This window comes from Pagrus major, chromosome 21, assembly GCF_040436345.1.
Source record: "Pagrus major chromosome 21, Pma_NU_1.0".
Taxonomy (NCBI): domain Eukaryota; kingdom Metazoa; phylum Chordata; class Actinopteri; order Spariformes; family Sparidae; genus Pagrus; species Pagrus major.
This window is the reverse complement of record NC_133235.1, coordinates 16061300-16077043: the sequence shown is the minus strand read 5'-3', so window position 1 is coordinate 16077043 and position 15744 is coordinate 16061300. Positions and strand designations below refer to the sequence as shown.

The window sequence follows — 15744 nt, the reverse complement described above, 5'->3', positions numbered from 1 at the left end:
AGTTCTCCCAACATCATTTAGAACCGTAGGTCGTATTTTACAGTAACGAAGAGTATTATTATTCATCTTTAGTCGGGTGACAGATAAGGAAAATGTAGCCCGACAGCAGCTTGTTCCAGGTGTGTTCCTCTCGCACTGCTACAATCTGACTCTCTGGTTTGAGAAAGTAACCCACAATGTATTCTGCCTGTATTCCCCAGAAGTTGCTTCTTACGAGTCAGGACCTTGCTTTGATTTGACATTATCAAAGGACTCAAAGTGAAATACGTCTGACAAGACCTGATATCAAAGAGATTTCAGCTCCATTCCTTTTTGACCAAGCTCTGTGAATGCTATATTATTAGTACCTTTTCAGACAGACATGAGCCAGCATCTCTTTAAAAGGTATACAGCACATTTTCCAATTATTATCTCTTGGTCGTCAGCCATTTAACAGTACTAATTGACCGTGAAGTAGCGTTTTGTTTATCATAGTGTTGCTGTAAATAAAAGCTGTGCATCCCATAACCTCTCAGGGAAATAGACAATTATATACAAGTAAATAGCATATTCAGAACATGAAAATTAAGTAATGCTTTTTTCCTTAAAAGCCACTATTCTTATAAAAGATGCAGCCTTTTCAAATGACTTAAAAACTGTTAATAATTACTGTGGATCTACCTTTGAAGATTCAAATGGAAATGTTAAACAGAGTTTAGGTGGGTTTTCTGTTCCACTTTCTTCATTTTACTTTATGACAGGAAGGATTATACAGCATCTTAAATGAACTGTTCTCTAGCTTTCTTCATAATTTCACAAAATAAGAGCGCTGGAGATTATACAGGCATTTATATTTTATGAACTATTCATAAATTTGACATTTACCTCCCTGAGATAAAAAAAAGTAAACCAATGCAATTTAAAAAGCTCAATATATCACATCGAGTAATAGTTACAAGCAAGCTCAAATGAATATGCTCAAATATTCTTTTTTATTTTATTTTTTCCTGTCAGTTCCATTATAATTGTAAAAACCTGTCCATGTGCCCAGTGTTGACAAGTCATTTCAAATTCCTCTCCCTGAAATGTTATGATATAGGATTTGGCATCACGGACTCATTTCACAGACAAAGACTAAATGAGAAGGCCTCGAAGCATTTCAGAACTTGATGGACACAAATTATGCAGCACTCCTTACTTCCATTGTGCTTCTTAATTGGAATTATAATGGAGGTTTTCCTTTACGAGCAGAGGCATTTTCTTAAAGTGGGACTTTACAGTTATTCAAAATGGATATTAGCAAAAACACTCACCTTAATGCTTCCCTCCAGAGCTCCCTGTGTTTATAAATGGAGAAGGAATATATTAAGTGTATTTCCTCTCTCCTTGAAACCTCAAGCCTGCATCGGCTTTGGTTGAAAAATATTATGTACCTACTGCTTTTACAGTAGAATTTAACCACTGTTATGAGACAGCTCCTCTCCAAAGACCTTTTGTACCTTGCTAATTTTGGAAATGCTGGCATAAAGCCCTGTTGACATGAAGTCAAAAGCTCACACATGGAGTAAGAGCATCTCTTCTCAACATAAGACTTCCTCTGTGGCATTTGACTTTACTGGAAAGTACAGAGGAGACAGAGAAACCAATTTAACATATTCGGGTTGTTGCACTGGAATACGTTATTCTTTCCAATATTTTGTCAGATGATTCTATTATATGGTAATATGATCATATCACGTTATTTTTATACTAATTGTGTTGTCCAAGTAAATATATTAATATACGGTTCTTTGGGCTAAATGCTAATGTCAGTATGCTATCATGCCTACAGTCACAATGCTGATGTTAAGGGAAAATGTGCCACGTTTTATGTGGATATACCATCGGTGTTGATGGTAAATATAGTCATAAATATATTGACAGAGAAAACCTAGTTTCTTGCTGCTGAGCACCAGGATGCATTGCACCCAAAATGTAGCCTCTGCACTTCCCTTTCCCTGTTGGAAATGTAGCTAGTTTACAAGAAACAGAACATGTTTTGTTTATGAGCGGCATCATGCCCCCTGGCAACCTAGAGGCTAATCCAAGCTGCAATAGCTTGTAGCTCTTCCTTAACCCCAATTACGTCACTGGTGGAACGGGAAGAACCGATATTGCAGAAAGGGAACGCAGCTTTCTTGGTTAATACATCACGCACTGAGGAATTTATGAACTACAATACCATCAACAATGATTGGACATCCACATAAAACAGCAAATGTCCTCTTTAAGCAGGAATAATGTTTTCCATGTTCACCAGCTTAGTTTAGTCAGTTAGCATGCTAACATTTGCTAATTAATAAACCCAAAGTACAGCTGAGGCTGATGGGAATAACATTGATTTTGCATGTATTTGGTCATAAGCCAGAGTAAATTAAAGCAAATTAAAATTTTGACTGATGATCGTGCCAGATTGAAAGTTATGCAATCAGCAGTGTTATTACAAATCCATCCTGTGGTGAAAATAAAAGCCTGTACCAAATTTCATGGCAATCCATCCAAAAATTGAAAATAAATTTCACATAAAACCACATGCAGAACTTATCCTCTTGGGTTTTGTTTAACAGCTGAAGAGTGTTGGAAGCCATATTGCCCAACCCTAATAGCTCCAGAGCTACTGCACTGGATTCTGTTCAGCTGAAGGAGTATACCTAAGTATGTAGCACTGCACAAATAATCAAAATAATATCAAAATCACCATATGGTCAAGTGCAATATCCATATCGCAAGTAGCTGCACTTTTTTAAGTTATGTGTGACAAAACAGCATTATAATGAGGTGCTGTAGAGATGCCCTGGCCAACAAATCTTGTTCTCCAAATATAAGAAAACAAAACACATGATTTTATTTCTTTCTTTCAGTGTGACGCAAAAAATGATAATTTTCAGTAAAATCATGAATTATTAACGCAAACATAATATCTGTTAAAATAATCGTAATATGATTTTTTTTTTTTTACCATATTGTGCAGCTCTATGATTAAGCTGGTCATTCAGAAGCATACACACAAAGAAGTACAACATGATACTTCTTTCAAATTGCTTTGTGGCTTTCTGTTTTACTGAGTAGTGCAGAGGAAAGAAAGATAGAAAAATTTAAATATCTCTCACCACCATGAGTGGGATATAAAACCTCAGCGCAGCAAGTACAGTAAATGCCTTAGCTTGCTGAGCCACTTGGATGCCTCCAACATAAAACGTTTTCATTGAATGAATACAAATCCTCCTCAGCTGAAGAGAGCGGAGTGTGGAGTACCAGAGGCCACTATCAGAATATTCATTTTCTTCCTTCCTAGATCTCCTACAAGGCAGTGAGCTCTTTTGACCCTGAGCTGGACCTCTCCAACCAGAGTGGGAAGGTGGTGAAGCTGGGCAACGAGACCACCCACATGTTCACAGGCCTCTACCCAGGCTCCACGTACTCCTTCACCCTGCGCGCTAGCACAGCCAAGGGCTACGGGCCCCCTATCATCACCCAGTTCACCACTAAGATTTCAGGTCAGTGGGGTCAACGGCATGGATGCGGATGTCGAATGAGTAGTGTACCACTCAACGCCGCTGGGGGGTCTTTATGTCCAAATGTGTGAATGGGAAATCGAACAAAGTTAGATAGGCCTGGTTTTACTTCACGGATATTATTCTTTTGGCTCAAAGCATATATCCTGTCCGTCTGCTCTCCAACACACTGCGAAACAATAAAAATCCACTAATATAAACCACAATGTTCATGAGCTCAAATACCTTCTATTCTTCATCACAGAACCAGCTAGATGTTTTGGTAAATTACTTTCATTATTTGGTCTGGCTTTTACATTAGACTTAGCAGAAATGTCTGATTTGGCCGAAGACAAATTGTGCTTTAACTTCCCATAAAGGACGGTGAGTCGTGTTCAGTGAAAACTTGGATTGATTTATATAATGACCACAAGGCTAGCTGGCAATTATTCCTTACTTTCTACAGTTTCTTATTCTAATACATGTGCACTGCTTTGAAGACTTTCTTTTGTGACAGCAGCAAATGTTTCACTCCTCTGTTATTGCTCCACTTAATGATTAAATTATGTAGCTATAAAGGCAAAAGGCAGTAAGTGCTCTGTGTAAAAGTGAGAAAACTGGCTTTCCTTTTTTTCTATTTACTGCCGAGCTGAGGGACTTGATATACAGAACGACTTGATGTTGACCGAAGCTGAACTTTGCATTGCAGTGTGGTAAAACATCTCTCTGTTTGGTTTTCTCCTCAGCTCCCTCCATGCCGGCGTACGACCAGGAGACCTCTCTGAACCAAACGGACAGCACGGTCACAGTGCTGCTTAAACCTGCCCAAAGCAGAGGTGCACCTGTGAGGTAGGCATTCACAATAAGAACTCACAGACACATCGCAGCACCGAGCAAAAAACAACAAAAAACGGCATATTAAACACTAGGAACGACCATCAGCAACAGAAAATTATCAAAGAGATTGTGTTTATCAATACCCCACCGCGAAGGAATGTTGCCAGGGAATTCAGCACCTTACTGTACGGATCTCATTTTCAGAGCTTTGTTTGTTTGTGGGTTTTGATCCTTTTGAAAAAGAAGCACAGCCTTTGAAGATAAGAACACAAAAACCCGGTGCAGCCAAGGCTAGCTCCAGGATCTCTTTCCTTTTACATGTCTTTTATGTACCGGTCTGCCCACCACGAGCCACCACTGGCTGCTGGGGAACGAAGGAATTCTGCCTGCTTGATGCTGCATTTATTAGTCATTCATGAGGGAAGCAGTGCAGCTGTTCTCTTTAAATGCCAAGTTGTTGGGGCAAAAGTTATCATTTTGTTTCCTCCCAAGGCCAATGCAGGCTTCTGGCTGCTTGCTTGATCATTTTTTTTCTAAGTACTAGCTGTTAAGATATAACACTGTTCAGTTAATACAGCATTAACAGTTTTTAAGGAAGCAGCCTTCACTGAAACAATTATTTTCTTCAGGTCTCTTCTTTGAGTACCAAATTAATTTTCTTATATCTAGTGTTATTGCACCTCAAGTGTTTCTTTGTATGATGTGTTTTTAACTTATCAGTAAGTGATACCAATACTAATGTTAAAGCAAGTTTGAATAGTAGGAACAAGGTCAAGGATAAAGGTGCTTTAACTGCTTGATCATTTAAAGGGCCTTTATGTAACAATTTGTAGTAATTTACATGTATTAATCACTCTTTGTAACGTGACGTGAAAGATGAGACCTTCCCCATCTCTCTCGGTTGCCTATGCAAGCTGTTGGAGACTTGTTGAAGTTGTTTAAAGCTGCTGGACTGGATTTCTTTGTGAAGGACTTACGATTTTCCTCGACAGTCTCAAGGATGAGACTTTAAGCACATTCTCAAGTGCCTCCTCTCAGTGCCTCTCTCCGCTCTGCTAACAGAGAGCAACAGTAGCTAATGTTGATTTTAACTAATGATGTCCTCCAAAATTGGTGAAGTGTAATGTGTGATTAGTACACATTACGTTTCCCCACATTAAAGGTATAATTTGAAATATAAGAACATTTAGGGAAATATGCTTATTTGCTTTCTTGATAAGAGTTTGATGAAATGATTAATAGCACACCATCTGTCCGTTAAATGCGAATCTATGGCTAGCTTAGCTTTTGGCACCACCAGCTCTTCCCAAAGGTAAAAAAAATCCACCTACCAACAAAAATGAGGTGTAACATTGACTAGAGATACAACATATAACAAACTGACGTAGCTTCATATTTAACAAACAGATATGAGTGTCGTATGGATGCGGAAAAGCAAATAAGCATGTTTTCCGAAAAGTCAAACTATTCCTTTAAATTGCTGCATTTGGGTGGGTGTATTTAAAGCAAGCTCTTGTAACTATGATGCATGAAAGGTTGTGTTCATATGTCCATCAGTCCATCCAAACACATGACTTGCCCGCAACATACCTTGGTGAGAAAGTTCAAGCTCCAGGTAGCTTTAAATGAGTGTCGAGCGGCAGGACGGCGCGAACGACACCCATCCTCATGAATCACATTCATCATCAGGGCCTACATCGAGCATGATTGGCTGGAAAGAGGTCATGTTAGATGCGGGATCTGTATTTGGCTCTCCCGATTGTGCCAGGAAATGTATTGAAATGAAACAGAGTGGACTAAAACCAACTATTAATGTTAGTGCCACAAAATGGTAAAATTTTCGTACATCAGACATCGTACAGAGGGCAAAATCATCGTACATCTAGCAACACTGTTTTGGACCTGTATAAGTACTTTGGTTGAGGTTGAGTGCGAAGTGAATTAGCCTTTACAATATTAAAGAAAAGTCTGTTATCTAAAAGTTTGTGCTTTCAGCCACCAGGACCCTGAGAGCGTGGGCTATCTCCTTCATATGAGGAGTGATAAACACTTGTGCCCGCTGTAAAACTCAATTTTACACTATCAACTCATCTGAGTCCTTTAAAGATCATAGCCCTGAGATCTTTAGTCAGGCTTGTCAGCTCATGTTTACCTTATGTGCAGCTGCCCAGATTAATGCCCCAGCGCCAAACGGAGAGGCCTGAGCAAGAAAGACAGAGCGATCGGTTTTTAATCTTCTCGCAGGTACAATTCAGAAGGCCTTACTCTGGCTGCCATTCTTTCACTGGGCTAATTACAAACCCCTAATTATAATTAACAGAGTGTCGTGAATCGGAGCTTCCATTAATTAGCATGCAGGGCTCCTCTTTTGTTTACCGTTGGAAGGCATGCCCACCTCATGACCAGATGAAAGAAATCTGTCTTTGGGGATTTAAACTTTAGTTTGAGACCTGCTTCTTTCTGGTTGCCTGAGCTGAGGCAGAACTGGGCACTAATGCTAAATATGGTGATTGTCATCTAATCCATTTAGATGGAGTGTTGGTGCTTGTTGATCATTAAAAAGATGTGTTTTGATACCGACATTTAGTTTTAAGGATCATATATGTTTAATGAGACTCTAGAGATAATCCATTAAAAGAATTCATCACCATTCATCAGTGGAGTTGAGTACATGGCACAACTACACCTCAAAACTAATTGAGGCATCCTTTGATCACAGCAGTGCCTCTCCACAGCTAAACTTTGGGGGTTTTCAGGTACACATTTCTCTCCCCACCTCCTCACTTCTCTTGAATCTCACAGGACATAAAGGCCAGTTTACTGCCTTCATATGTGTACCCGGTGTCTCAAAAAATATGAATTGCAAAAGAAAAGGAGGTGGTGGAGGGCAGCAAACAGGAGAGATTATGATGCAGGCCTAAGACGAGATACTGGCAGGCTTTTGAAGGTGTTTTCCACCTCCACCTCAAGTGACACGAGATGCCTTTGAAAAAATCTAAGGTGACTATAAAGTAGCTTCCATTCAGAGGAGCTGAGCCCGGCGGTCTGTTGGGATCTGCTTTCTGGCCAATAATGATAAATTTAGTCATCTGAATTTCCCAGGCTCAAAAAATAACAACATCTCTAATCTCTTCTTGGGTTGGAGGGTTGAGATGCATGACTAAGTGTCGTTCTAAGTTGAGGCACATATAAAGGGATGTTTTCTAAAATGTTCCCTGACCTGGAGTGCTGGAAAGAGTCCATGAAGTTCCGAAATGGAGCTGATTCAGTCCGTCTATTGAAGAGTTAGCATTTTTGTCAGCTAAGGATTTAAGTTTCACACCATAGTTAGATTTAATTTTGTGCTAGCGCTCGATGTTGCAGGAGTAGCCATCACTTTTCTAGAGTGGTGGGTAGCTCATTTTGAAATTGAACACTTTATGAAATCAGTTTTAAAGCCCCTGTGAAATAAGGATTTGACGAGGGAGAACACTGATCCGCAGCACCACAGAGCAGAGCAGCATGCGAAGCTTGATTTGATAACGCAATCTTGCACGCTGATTGGGTTTGGGAGGTAATAGAGCTCCAGACATTTGAGTTTCAACCAGCAGATGTTTTGCTGTAATGCAGGAAGGGGAAGATCACACGATAAGTGTCGGTTCATGAAAAAATCAAAACGCAGCAGACGACAAATGTCCTTTTCACTTCGGCATCCTGCAGTCATGCTGAAGTCAAATCATATTTCAGATAGATGCGGGCAGACGTTGTCACTGCTGAGAGAGACAGTCAATTTTTCATATTTGTGTAATTGCTAATCGGTATAACATTTCCAACTTGGATTTGGCTTCTAATCTCTGGGGACGACACGCGTAGCCGGGAACAGTTTTTACCAGAGGGGACACTGTTCCTTTAAGAGGATTAGTGAACTGTCTATCAGTCATGTCGTGTTTAACTAATGTTTGCAATGGCCCCTCGTCAGGGCCAGAATACGCCTCCTCACTCCGTAGCATCAAAATAAATGTTTACATGCCTCTGCAGAAATAAATGATTCGAGATGCTTCCCTTATCATTCATACCACTAAATCAGCCCTTCTCTTTTCCCCTGCCATAACCTTTGCCTTGAGCAAGCTCACACACACACACACACACAGGCATAAACAGAAAAAGCTATAAAATAGAGCAGTTTGCGGCATTGTAAGTAGCATATTGAGGAAACTGAGTTCCAGTGTAGTTTCTACCCTGTAGCATCAGATTATCTGTGCTCAACCATGGCCTGAAATCAGTTAAGTGATTTTCTACAGTCCCAAAATAAGCACTAACTTTCTTTGATCACGGCATAGCAAACGCTAATAGCTGTGCCTAAACGTGACACAACTCAGTGCTTTTTACGATTTAATGGCAAATGTAATCTATGGCACCTTCTAATTTGTTTGCTTTATAGCTTTATGGACACCAGGGAAATATAAAATAAGGAGCCAGACGCATGGAGGAAGGCTGCTGGGTCAGGGGAAGTGTGTTACTTACAACCGCTCTTAAATCAGACATATAGGCATATAGAGCCAGCCAATTGGCATTAGAGAGAGCGAGACAGTGATTGAAATGCTCCCCATACACCTTCCCTCATCTGCTCAAACAGCCTGGAGTTCTCCCCCTATCAGCCCACATGAAAAATAAATCTGAGTTTCAGGTCACAATCCAGTCGATTCCGAGTCAATCCGCCATAATTGGTTGGCGTCACATGGCGGCAGAGCTGAAATCTATCGGGCAGTGAGGCTGGAGGAGGCCTAATTGGTGTCAGCTCAGGTTGCACCGTTGCTGCAGGAATACAGGTCTGCCCCGCCGGCACCTCTGGCACACCACTTTTAACAGCTTAGAGCGTTCATCTCGTACAGCGTCTCCCTTCATTCCTCTTTCTCTCCTTGTCTTTCCATCTTCTGCTCAGGGAGAGAAGCAGTTTTGGATTTAAGAACAATTACGCAGCTTTTCACAGAGGCAAGCTGTGGGTTTCTTCCTTTTAATCGGTGATCTGTGTGTTTGTGAAGGTTTAGTTGGCTGTTTTGAGGACTATTAACTGTTCATCACTTGCCTAGTCAGATTAAACTGCATTTATTCACAAACTAACACTTGTTAGGTACTCGTGCTTTGAGTGCATCCATTTTATGCTACCTTTTTGTTGTATCACAGTTATTTAACAGCTATAGTTGCTGGTCAACATTTGAGATTAACATTTTATATGCAAATGATATGATCAGTTTACAGCGTATGATGGATTGTTATAGATAAAACTAAAGGTAGACTGATTAATATGATTAACCGGCGCTGATAAAAAGTTTTATCGGTGTCAGCAGAACTTGGCTCCCATAGTGGATGGTCACACAGCGGATATACAGCACAGATTTATGTATTAATTCAGGTATTTATTACTTTGCGTTTGATGTTCAGTTAAACAGTTATCCAGTTTTTAATTAAGTCAAGGATTGTTTATTTCCAACACTGCAGAATGTATTTATTCTATTTGCCTTTTTCTGCTCTAAGCATAAGTTATAATATCGACCCTTGACAAACCACTATCAGTCAACCTCTTTGTAAAACTATAGCTAGTAAGCACATCCACATCGATCTACCACAATATTTAAGTACCCTAGCGTCTACGATATTTAGTAATTACACATGCGATAAGTATATTTTGCTGTGATATTGCGACTTTTGCTTCAGGAAGTTAAGCTATCGTTGGATCATCATCATCATCAATACATGAATTGAATTAATTTTCTATTCTCTGGGTGGCATCAGATTAGGGATGGGATGATAAAAGATTTTAGCACTATAAAAACACACAATGAGTTGATCGTAATGAATTTTCATTAACGGGATAAAGTTAAATCGGATGTGTGTAAATATTACGGAACTAACGAAGGACAGCCAGATGAGGTTACCACCATTTATTTATCCTTATATGTGCAGGAAGACCTCATGATTTATTTTTACTTATTTAAGATTCTTTGATTGTTTTTCCCAAAAAAAGTTGTCCTATCTGTGATGCAAAAAAAACATTTGTTTCCTAACACAATGTAAAGTGATTCCAGCATGTTTTAGTGCAATTTTAAGACTTTGAAGAATATTTTGGTGCTTATTGGGATAACATTGTGAATCGCAGCTATATCAGACAGGGTAATAGTGACATGAAATCATGCCTACATTAGAGCAAATGGTACATCAGCCATAAAGGTTTTCTTTGTTCTTGCTATCAAGCCATTGCTTGTTGTTCATCTGTTGTTTGTTGTTTACTCATTGCTCATTCATGTCATGCTAAATCAAGATTATGACTAAATGACTCTGGTCTGTCAAAATGACTCATAATGTAAATTGTGAACTCAGCATGTGGTGACAAGGTGTCAGCTGCTCAAAGGCACATTAATGTGACAGCAGCAATTACAGAAAAGACGGAATCATTGTGTTTTTAAATAGCCAACATTACACTCTTGGGTCACTTTTATAGCTCATGTTGAAAATGGTGTTTATGTGTATAAGACCAAGAAAGGGTGCGCCTTTAAATATTTTATAGGCGTACTGCAAGTTACCACTGAAAAATGCTTGAAGTGAAACCAGTGGGTATTATTGTCGCTATCACTTACAAAGACGAACAAAACATTTTTATTAAATTGCAAATTTATTGCGAGCGAGATTTTCAGTCTCTTGCCGCAGTGAATATTCTGTGGAAGAGAGGCAGTGATTCAGATTTCCACATTACAAGAGTTCTTACCCTTGGAGCCTCATAGCCTTTGGCACTTGGTATTTTGCCTGAGGAAAGGAAGTCCTATTCACACTGTGTCTATCATTAAGTCATGGCACAGCCACATCATCATATCACAAGACACCACCCAGGGGGGAGCCAGCTTTTGTTTTTATTTCACTGTCTGCAGATTGATTTGGAATATAAAGTACAGATACGGGCAAGCTCTGAGTTCAACAAATAGTTATTGTGGCCATAATTTGTACCAGACATAGCTGATAGCAGGAAATAAGTCTTTCTTCTATATTTCCTGAAAAGTTACTGTGTATCTGTTAAAGCAGATGGGTAATGTAATATGATTGACAGCTGCTATCATTTTAAGTATTCTTCTCATCATAGCTCACATCAGATCTAGGGTTTTTTGGCTGAAGCCATTCTTTTCTCTGCCGCTCTGCAGCTACTTAAGGGGCTCCCATGCTCCATCTCCTCCTGCCCTTTGACCTCCGCTCTCAATAGGGGACAGTAATTAAAGGCTGATTTCTCCTGCAGGCTCTCAGCGGGATTAGATATTTCATCACCTCCCAACCCAGCACTAAATGGGAGAGCTCTGAGGAATTGGGACACACCCACCAAGAGCAAAGGGGGATTTTCTAATGACACTGCAAGCACCTTATGATAAACTGTAGGGTTAAAGAGCACATGCTGTACACACAAGGGGACACTTAATCATCCAGCACCAACCGCAGGGAACAATTGATCATCTCCAGAGCTGTTGGTACTGTGACTATGGAGCTTAAGAGTACAGCCACTACAGTGCAGGTTTTTTTTTTTCCTACTTGTTGTTCTAATAATGCGGGCTGAGGGAAAATGTTCGGTGTCATCCAAGCTCTACATTCCGCCAGGTCTATCCTTACTTCAATCATTGTGAATTTATTGTACCATGCCGTATAAAAATGAGGTGTTTGTTTGCAAAAAAAGACAAATAAATTGGCAAACTCATTAAAAGAGTGAGGTACATGATTTGTTAATTATCTTTTAATGTATTCATATTCTATCAATGATATCTTTTAAGGTGAGGGAAGGACCACAAGGTGCCTTGGGTCATTTTCCTGTAGGCAAACATAAGTTCTGTCGGCATTTGTGCCCCGTTAACATCTGGCGTTAGCAGGTAATCTGTATCTGAATAATGAAAAAAACACGTTAATGTTAATGCTAGGTGTAACTGAATGCATTGGGATTGGAATGCTATTGGATCAGCAAGACCACATCTGGAGAAGGTCTGACTTGCATTGTGATCATATCTCAACCAGGTGTAAATGCAATCCACACAGCGTGACCACATTCTTATAAAAGAGGTGCAAAGCAGGTTGAAAGGTGGCCTATCTCCACTTCTCCCAGATGTTTAAGGCAACCCAATCGCCGGAACAAATGTTAATAAACGTTGCTGCAAGAACTAGCCTCTATTTTGTGTCACTGCTCGATAATTAATAGAGTGTATCTCTGCAACTACAAGGTCTATTTGAATAGTCAAGGTAACATAATAAAGGGAACACAATGTTTGTTCAGATGTGTAAGTATAAGTATATATGTCACTGGGTAAATTAAGTTGGCACACGGCATAAATGTAAGGTTTAAAAAAAAATATCCCTGAGGAATGATGCCGTTGCAGCTCCAAATCTCTACCAAACCATAGCAAAACATCTGAACATTACCTCTGCCAACTTTGATGCTAATAAAGTGAATCAGACCAAAATTAGAGAGGTTTTAGTGCAGAGTACTCAGGCAGAATCTGCAAATGTGTAATGTTGGCACATTTTGGTACCATCTGTGCCATTTACTGTACCAAACTATATATTTAACTTATATGTTACCCTAGGTGCTTAAAAAATTGCCCAATTGGGCTCCGCTTGGGCTTCACGGGTTAAAATTGAATGTTTCTTTATGTTGCAACTTTGTTTAGGTTTAACTTTCTGTTCCTCACTTGTTACAAAGTGGTGCAAATGCTGTGGTAAGGTTTATTTACAAAAAGCACTTGGTTAGAGTTAGGAAAAAATCAAGGTTTGGCTTAAAATACCTGTTTTGGTCGCTGCGATCCCAGATGGACATGGTGGGACTTGCAGCAAGAAAGCGCCCATTTTGGTCGCCACAAAAACAGGTGGAAATGTTCCCAGGTGTCCTTAAAATATATCTAACAGTGTGTCTCGAATTGTGGTGGGCCATTTTGCAGCCTTGTTGGCTTGTAATAACACTTCTAAACAACACTACTTTTTACAACGGTGCAGGGCTCACTAGATGATACCTGTGAGCCATCGTCCATTCATCGTCATTAATAGTCCAGATACAGATCACGTTAGTGTTTTGTGTATCCTTGAGGTCTAACAAACATGTTAAATGCATTTCCTTCCTCATTTTGCAAACCCACTTTTTTTATTGTAAATGTAAATTTTATACTGTGCACATCCATGTTTGCGAGCTTGCAGTCTTCTTCTTTACGACCTTGCTGCCACTATCCGCCATTGCAATAATACGTGTTTTGCCCGTGTGATGTGCATCCTTGTGCATCTGCATGATACAAAGAAAATGAGCCACTCTTCAAAAATTACAATACTATTAGTAAAAAAAAAAAAAATCCAATTGTAGGAAAAAATGATGCTGAAATCATAAGTCATCCATCCAAAATCAGAAAACCAGAACATGTCACATCATAGTATTCATTCATTCATACATTTTTTCATGCATTCATTCATCGATCAGTCTTCTGTAATTATAACTTGTATGCATGACTCTTTTGGTGATGGAACACTAGTCCCCAATCATGGCTGGTTATTCTCCGTGGCAGCTGTAAACAGACTCTTTGTCACTCAGCGACTCAATAGATTTACCAGGTGGATGCGAGATGCATACTAACATGAACGTCTATAAGACAGTCAGTCTCCCCCTCCAGCTAAGTGGCCGGCTCAGAGACAATGTCATCTCTGTCAGCAGCACAGAGGGCTGCAGTTTTGATCTAGCTAAACACAAGGCTCCGGCAGAGAGGAAATGGAAAGAGCCGTTAACCTTTTCAGTTGTTGAATAATGAAAATGCAAATAACGTCAGGCCCTGTCCAGTGTCACCGCTCATTTATCTTGCATTGTATTTTTGAGTCTATCCTGTTCACTTAGGAAAACAAGTGAATTTCTTATGTAGCTCTGATATGATTATTTAAGAGAATTAGTTTTTAATAATCCCAGTTGTGGAAATGAATGTAATTATCAGTAGCTATTTCCTGCTCTTCTACTCTTCTAAGCATTTTCTCTTTTTTTGGCTCACCAAATAACCCTTTTTACACAGCACATTCACAGACAAAGTTTGTTGGACTATTATTGGTAAAGGTTCTTACTGTTAGCCTTCTTATAACTGCTTGACCCCATGAACTGCTTAAGCTAATTAATTTTAGCTTTAAGCTTCCAGCTAGTTTTCTAGTTTTTCATATGCCAAAAATAAAACCACATATAAAGTTTTCAAAATGTTTTCAGAACGGTATCGACTTTCTATTGAAAAGGAAACTCTGCCAGGGAGCTACATGTTTACACTCATATCTTCACATATACATGATCATGCACTGTATCAGGGCTTCTCCAAGTTGGGAACTTTGAGTCAATCCAGACTACATTATGAAGTGTAACGTTTTCTATTTTGAAATATATTTAATATTGATCAATAAATTGCAAGTCGTGTTGAATATACAATGTAGCTGAAGATCATTCAATGCAAGCCTGCCATGAGATAAATGTTTTAACATTCTCTATTTGACTGCGGGAGAGCGTGTATGTGTCTTTCCATTGGAGAATTTGCGATCAGCTCCTAAATCACAGATACAGAACGTGTCTCATTTTCTCCAGTACACAATTTCTACAACTATTGTAGATACAAGAACATGTCTGATTCTGAAATAAATATGGACGAACTTGAATGTATGTTGCTCGTAAGTCATAAGTGAGTGGGTGAGTATGTGTTATCAGCAAAAGTTCCAGACCTCTGACCTTGAATGAAAGTCAGATGCATAACAGCGTATTTAGTTCATCATAGTATTTAGATTAAACTTTTAATGAGCAAATCTGAAATGGCTAGATAAGAAAAATCTATTCTATTTCACGTCTAAATAAAGAATATCTAGAGACTTGGTGTACTCTGAGATTTGGAGCTTTCAACATGCCTTTCTGTGCCATTCATAAAGAGGCTTTTTTTTTCTTTTTTTTACAGTTTGTGATACTAACAGGCAAAACAGAAAAATGCCTTCATTGCCAGCCGTATTCTGCCTGTGCCTGTTTGGCCCGTTGGAGTCTGTTCATTCTGTTTGTGTCCTGTGTTTGCAGTGCGTACCAGGTGGTGGTGGAGGAGGAACGTCCACGCAGAGCACGAGGCACAGCAGAAATCCTTCGCTGCTACCCAGTTCCCATTCACTTCCAGAACGCCACACTCCTAAACTCCCAGTACTATTTCACTGCTCAGTTCCCCGCCGCTGGCATCCACTCGCCACAGCCCTTCACTGTGGGGGACAACAAGACCTACAACGGCTACTGGAACGCCCCACTGCTGCCTCAGAAAAGCTACAGCATCTACTACCAGGCTGTCAGCACAGCCAACGGGGTGGGTGTTCATGTAGTGTTCATGTTAGTTGCACTAAAGCTACTTTGAGTTTC

At 39.7% G+C, this 15744-nt stretch overlaps 1 protein-coding gene across 6 annotated transcripts in view; it reads left to right on the top strand.

Annotated features, from left to right (window-relative positions):
• LOC141017155 (receptor-type tyrosine-protein phosphatase mu-like) overlaps positions 1 to 15744 on the top strand; it is a 176297-nt gene that overhangs the window by 90039 nt on the left and 70514 nt on the right. For all 6 annotated transcript variants that reach the window (XM_073491785.1, XM_073491784.1, XM_073491783.1 and 3 more), the window contains exons 10-12: positions 3314 to 3515; positions 4259 to 4361; positions 15418 to 15691. In XM_073491785.1, the coding sequence (XP_073347886.1) occupies positions 3314 to 3515; positions 4259 to 4361; positions 15418 to 15691 (579 nt within the window). The remainder of the gene's footprint in view (positions 1 to 3313; positions 3516 to 4258; positions 4362 to 15417; positions 15692 to 15744) is intronic.